Here is a 7,114-nt window from a genome sequence, read left to right as displayed (position 1 = left end):
ATATATATATATATATATATCATTTCCTTTAACATGTAGAGAATATACATTTTTCTTTTTTCCCTATTGGTTGGTTGAGCAGCATAACACTCCCAGGTTTTCTAATAGTCTGATCTTTATTCTAAGAGTCAGAAAATGGGGCCTTTGTTTTGAAACTATTATAAAGGTTCTTCAGATTTAATGCTTTGATAGAAGGGATAATGGCAAATCTCATTTTATCTCAGGTCATTCTTTGCCATTTAAACAAAGACTTAATTTGTTTTTTTGAGACAGAGTCTCACTTTATTGCCCAGGCTGTAGTGCCAGGGCATTACTGTAGCTCACAGTAACCTCAAATTCCTGGGTTTGAGCAATCCCCTTGCCTTAGCCTCTTGCGTTAGCTGGGACTACAGACAAATGCCACAGTGTCCCACTAGTTTTTTTTTCTATTTTTAGTAAAGACAGGGGTATTACTCTTGCTCATGCTCAGTCTGGTCTTGAGCTCAAGCAATCCACCTGCCTCAACCTCCCAGAGTGCTAGGATTATAGGCGTGAGCCACTGCACCTGGCCAGACCTAAACTTAATTAACTCCTGCATGCTAATATAATCACTTGAATTCCACTATGAATTTTCAGACATGCCCCATATATAACCTAAGTATGGCAAAAAGAGGAAGACCTAGAACCTAGGAAGAAAAAGTAAGTTTGATTATAGCCACTTTGGAGCAGAGATTAGGACATTATGTGAATGATATAAAATCTATGTGTTTTTCACTGTTAGAAACTTCTTCAACAATGAAAGACTACCTATGATATTTAACACCAAATTACTTTAAAAAATAACTTGAGGCTCGGCACCCGTAGCACAGTGGTTACGGTGTCAGTCACATGCGCTGAGGCTGGTGGGTTCAAACCTGGCCCGGGCCAGCTAAACAACAATGACAACTGCAACAACAACAACAACAAAATAGCTGGGCTTTGTGGCTGGTGCCTATAGTCCAAGCTACTCAGGAGGCTAAGGCAAGAAAATTGCTTAAGCCCAAGAGTTTGAGGTTGCTGTGAGCTGTGATGCCACAGCAATCTACTGAGGGCAACATAGTGAGACTCTGTCTCAAAAAAAAAAAAAAATAGCTTGAACTCTAAAGCACCCAGCACAATAGTGGTAAAAATTAATTAAATTAATTAAATTAATTAATCAAAGGCCTGAATAAAAAGAAAATCCTGTTCAGTGCTGGTGGCAATAGCTGTTCATTATATTAGTCTTCTTTATTAAGTACCCTTTATTGAGATTATCTGGCAGGCCAAATTGAAAAAAAATATTCCTCATAACTGGGCTATTACTAGTATCCTATTTCTTCTTTCCTTGTCATCTGCTGGCACTTTTAGTCTCCCACTAAATTATGAAGCATAGAATTATGTCTGTGCCTCTTTCCCAGGCAACACAGAAATTAAATAGCTTTTTAAAGTGACAGTTTAGTGGAAACAATACTAATTATTTTGTGCTCTGAGAGGAAGAGGAAGAATTGCCAGATAAACATATTTTGAGAGCCAGTGGTCTAACTTCAATTTTTATTTTGGATCTTTTACTCTTCATTTCATTTGTAAAATGTATAAGAATATGAGGTCTTTTTTTTTTTTTTTTTTGAGACAAGGACTTGCTCTGTCACTGGGGATAGAGTGCAGTGGCGTTTATCATAGCTCACTGCAACCCCAAACTCCTAGGCTCAAGCAATCTGCCTGCCTCAGCCTCCCCAGTAGCTGGGACTACAGGTGCCTGCAACCACGCCTGACTAAGTTTTCTAATTTTTGTAGACAGACAGGATCTTGCTCTTGCTCACACTGGTCTCAAACTCCTGGCCTTAAGCAATCCTCCTGCCTTGGCCTCCCAAAGTTCTAGGATTATAGGTGTGGGCCACTGTACTTGGTCCTATAAGAGAGGATTTTCTTTTAAGTTTTACTTTATTTTTAACTGACATATAATAACTGTACCTATTCTGGGGGTACAACATGATGTCCCCAAACATGTATACATTAATTATCAAATCAGAGTAATTAGCAAATTTGTTACCTCAAAAATTTATCATTTCTTTGTCATGAGGACATTCAAAACTATTAGGATTTTCAACAACATTTTTCAGGATTATAACTTTCAAATTGGACAAGTATGTCAAAATGAACTAGGTATCTGTATTCTATATTATATAAATGTTATACCATAACGAACCTGCTATTCTCCAGAAGACAGTAGAGATGATGGTAACATAACTATATTATTGTTTTTCCCAAGGCCAAAATAAAACATATAAGCCAATGATGAAAAAGTTTATATTACCTACCTCAAACTCACGACGTTTCTCATAAACTGGAATGATCAATTTGGAAATCTCAGAAATTACTTCATAACGTTCTGCCTTCCATAAGCCATCCACACATTGTTCTAGCAACTCCAGCAAAACTTCCTGCATTATGAAAAGCATCCAATAGGGAATTATACACTGACAAAGGCATTTTGAATGATTTCAAGTTAATAAAAACAATCAGGATGTATCAATTTCAATGAAATACATGGAAGGAAAACACTTGTGTGAGAATGTTTTCTAAATCAAATACATCTAAAGTTAAAAATATTATTAAAAATATGAAATTTATGTTGACAATAATAAACACATTTATTTTGTTTATTCATATAATGAAGATGTTAACTACACTTGCAAATCAGAATACATTGAGGAGTATCTTTGAGTAAGTGAAGTGAAGGCTATGTCAACCAGTTTGATATAATCACTCCAAACTGTATATAAAATCAGCACATTGTACCCCATAAACGCATTCATTTACACAGTTATGATTTAATAAAAAGAGATTCCTTTTTGGTAATAGATATAAATGCAATAAAATAAAGGAATTACCATAAAAAAGAAATAATCTACCATTTCTTCCAAACTTGAGGATGTTTGAATGTCTACTAGGGTAAATTCCACTGAGCCTATAAATGCCCATTAATTTTCTTTTGTATTAAAACTATATTATCTAGACTATTAGTCTTTAGAAAATGTGAAACCTTTTTTCAAGGTGTTGCAGTAGTGATTTAGGTGTTTAATAAAAGGATGCAAGTTTGGTAAAGAATATTTCCTCCCTGACTCTTGATTCTATAACTAGTGAATAAGATATCAGGTCAAAATAGAAATCGCCAACCCTGCCAGAATAATAACCGCTGCTATAAACAAACCCTTTTTTGTGAACCATTTTCTTAATGATCACAACAATAATGAAAAGATAAAGTCTTCATTTATTTATTTTTTATTTCAGGTTAATTTGAGGGTACAAAGAATTAGGTTATGTTTGCATTTGTTAGGTATAGTCCCTATTATAGTTGTGCCTGCCTCCAGGGGGTGTACCATATACCCCTACATTGTATTCCTTAAGTGGGAACACAGCAAAACCCCTTCCTCCTCCCCTCTCTCCATATCCCTCCTTCCCTTCCCCCCAATTTGAATTGAGTTTTCTCTTATGTGGGCGTGTATTAGAACATCTACTAGCTTCATATTAGTATAGAGTACATTGGATTCTTGATTGTCCATTCCTGTGATACTTTGCTAAGAATGTGTTCCAACTCTATCCAGGTTAATACGAAAGATGTTAAGTCTCCATCTTTCTTTATGGCTGAATAGAATTCCATGGTGTGTATATATATATACATACATACATACATACCATGGCTTATTTATCCACTCATGAGTTGATAGGCACTTAGGTTGTTTCCACATCTTGGCAATTGTGAATAGAGCTACGATAAACATTCTAGTGCAAATATCCTTATTTCTTCTGGACAGATGCCTAATAATGGGACTGCAGGATCAAATGGAAGGTCATTTTGAGTTCTTTAAGAATTCTCCATAATTCTTCCCAGAGAGGCTGTATTACTTTGCAGTCCCACCAACAGTGTAAAAGTGTTCCATTCTTTCCACATCTCTGCCAGCATCTGCAGTTTTGGGACTTTGTAACGTGGGCTATTCTCACTGGGGTTAGGTGATATCTCAGGGTGGTTTGATATGCATTTCTCTGATGATTAGGGACATGAACATTTTTTCAAATGTTTGTTAGCCATTTGTCTGTCTTCTTCAGAGAAGGTTCTGTTCATGTCTCTTGCTCAGCCATAAATGGGTTTGTTCTCTTTCTGTCGATTAATTTGAATTCTCTGTAGATTCTAGTTATTAACCCTTTATCAGATTTGTAACATGCAAATATCTTTTCCCATGCTGACGGTTGACTGTTTGCTTTAATTGTTATGCCTTTAGCTGTGCAGAAGCTTTTCTGATTAAGTGCCATTTGTTAATTTTTGTTATTGTTGTAATTGCCACTGAAGTCTTTGTCATAAATTTTTTCCCCTGGCTAATACCCACAGGAGTTTTTTCACATCTTCTTCTAGGATTTTTATTGTTTTATGTCTTAAATTTAAATCTTTATTCATTTTCAGTCAATTTTATAAGGGATAAAAGGTGCTGGTCAAGTTTCAGTCTTTTACATGTGGTTATCCAGTTCTCCCAGCACTATTTATTGAATAGGGATTCTTCAAACAGTGTATGGTTTTGTTTGTTTTATTGAAGATCAGATGGCAATAAGAGACTGGTTTCATCTCTTGGTTTTCTATTCTGTTCGATATGTCTATGTTTCTATTTTTTTTCTTTTTTGAGACAGAGTCTCAAGCTGTCCCCCTGGGTAGAGTGCTGTGGCATCATAGCTCATAGCAACCTCCAACTCCTGGGCTTAAGCGATTCTCCTGCTTCCACCTCCCAAGTAGCTGGGACTACAGGTGCCTGCCATGACACCTGGCTATCTTTTGGTTGCAGCTGTCATTGTCATTTGGCAGGCTTCGGCTGGATTTGAACCCATCAGCTCAGGTGTATGTGGCCAGCGCCTTAGCTGATTGAGCCACAGGAGCTGAGCCTGTCTCTCTTTTTGTGCCAGTATGTTTTGATCACTGTGGACTTGTAATATAACCTGAAGTCTGTAGAGCGATGCCTCCAGATGTATTTATTACTAAGAACTGCCTTGGCTATACAGAACTTTTTCTGGTTCCATATAAAACAAAGATTTTTTTTTTCCGGTTCTTCAAAGTATGCTGTTAATAATTTAATGGGGACTGCATTGCATCTGTAGATTGCATTGGGTAGTACAGACATTTTAACAATGTTGACTCTTAACAGCCAACAGCATCATTCTGGACTGAAAATTGTTTTGTTTAAGAAGGTTAAAGGTAGATGACCATTCTCTTCTGGCTTGAAAGGTTTTGGCTGAAAAGTTCGCCGTCACCCTGATGGATCTGCCCCTGTAGGTAAATGGGTGCTTATTCCTGGCTGCTTGAGAATTTTCTCTTTCATCTTGACTTTGGACAGGTTCATTACAATGTATCTTGGAGATGCTCTGTTTGTGTTTAGATGACCCAGGGTTCGATATCCCCCTGAAAGGGGTATGTTAGAATTTTTGTTGATGCTTAGGAAATTCTCATTTATGATATCCTCCAGTAGGGCTTCCATTCCTTTGGGAGATTCTTCATCCCCTTTAGGGATACCTATAATTCATGTTTGAATACTTTGTGAAGTCCCATAATGCTCTGCTTTCTCTCTCTTCTTTTCTGCCTCTTTAACTACCTGTGTTAGCTCAAGAGCCTTATTCTCTAGCTCTGAGATTCTTTCTTCTCCATGGTCTAATCCAGGGGTCCTCAAACTTTTTACACAGGGGGCCAGTTCACTGTCCCTCAGACTGCTAGAGGGCCGGACTGCAGGCCCTGGGACGAGTCAGCTGCTAAGTAGGACAGGTGGTGGCGGCAAAAACACCCGGCGGGCCGGATAAATGTCCTAGGTGGGCCGCATGTGGCCCGTGGGCTGTAGTTTGAGGATGCCTGGTCTAATCTGTTATTCATTTTTTCTATTGATTCTTTAAGTTCCTTGAATAACTCCTTTATTTCCTTAAGCTCTGATATATCCCTTCTAATTTCCTCATGTCTTTCATTCATTATTTGGGTCAGTTTTTGAATTTTTTGGGTCATTTTCCACTTACTCTTCAATCCCCTTTATTATTTTTGCCATCCATATTTTAAATTCCCTTTTGTCAATCCCATAAATTCTTTCTAAGTGGAATCTTCTGCAGTAGCTACCTCATGATCCCTTGAAGCTTGATCTCTTCTGGTTTTTTATGTTGCCAGAAGTTTTCTGTTAGTTTTTCCTCATGAATGTTTTCTTCTAGTTCGCATCCTTCCCTTACTTTTTCCTTTCTCTTCTTCCTTCTCTGAATTTTCTTGTCTCTGTGCTTAGGTGTTGCACTGTCCTTTTATTATAGGGCCAAAAGGAAGAGAAAAGAGCAAGAAGGGAGAAACAAAACAAAAAGAGAAAAAAAGGGAGAGGTAAAAGGAAAAAAAATTGAACAAAAAGAGAGATACAGGAGTAATAGTGGTGTTCAGCAGGGTGCTTTGACCCACACCTGCAATTCCAGGCTTCTGGGGGGCTGGGTTGGGTGAGTCTCTCCAAGTCAGGAGATCCTTACTAGCCTGAGCAAAAGCAAGATCCCACTTCAGCAAAATATAGAAAAAAAAAATCAGCAGTATATTATGGAGGGGACCTACCAATACTATTCTTCCAAACACCAAAGCCAGAAGGATACCCTAGACCAGGGGTTAAAGGTCTCCTTGAGCCAGGCCTATGCTGGCACCCCAGCCCAGGCTTCAGAATGAGGCTCTGTCCCATAAATGCAATACAGATTGAAATAGAATAAAACGGAGCAGAAAAAGAAATAATAGTAATAATAAAAGTATGTAAAGAAAACTGAAAACAAAATTATATATGATGTAAAAAACTAGAGATATTTTAGTTGTTTGGGAAATTTATGTGGGAAAGATGAGAGAAATGGAAAGGATAGAAAGAAGAAAAGGGGTAGACAACTCATAGAAAAAAATAGAATCCTTAGTACTGAAGTAAAAATGAAAAAATAAAAATATAAGACAAGAGGCTCGGTGCCTATAGCTCAACCGGCTAAGGTGCCAGCCACGTATACCTAAGGTGGCGGGTTCGAATCCCCAGCCCGGACCCGCCAAAACAACAATGACGGCTGCAACCAAAAAATAGCCGGGCGTTGTGGC

At 37.8% G+C, this 7,114-nt stretch overlaps 1 protein-coding gene across 2 annotated transcripts in view; it reads right to left on the bottom strand.

Annotated features, from left to right (window-relative positions):
- The window catches only part of DOCK11 (dedicator of cytokinesis 11), a 212,033-nt gene that overhangs the window by 14,652 nt on the left and 190,267 nt on the right, over positions 1 to 7,114 (bottom strand). For both annotated transcript variants that reach the window (XM_003796989.2, XM_023517413.1), the window contains one exon: positions 2,316 to 2,438. In XM_003796989.2, coding sequence (XP_003797037.1) covers positions 2,316 to 2,438 — 123 coding nt within the window. The remainder of the gene's footprint in view (positions 1 to 2,315; positions 2,439 to 7,114) is intronic.

The sequence above is a fragment of the Otolemur garnettii genome, unplaced genomic scaffold (genome assembly GCF_000181295.1).
Source record: "Otolemur garnettii isolate 467f Iridium unplaced genomic scaffold, OtoGar3 scaffold00110, whole genome shotgun sequence".
In the NCBI taxonomy this organism is placed as follows: Eukaryota; Metazoa; Chordata; class Mammalia; order Primates; family Galagidae; genus Otolemur; species Otolemur garnettii.
This window is presented reverse-complemented; position numbering and strand designations above follow the sequence as displayed.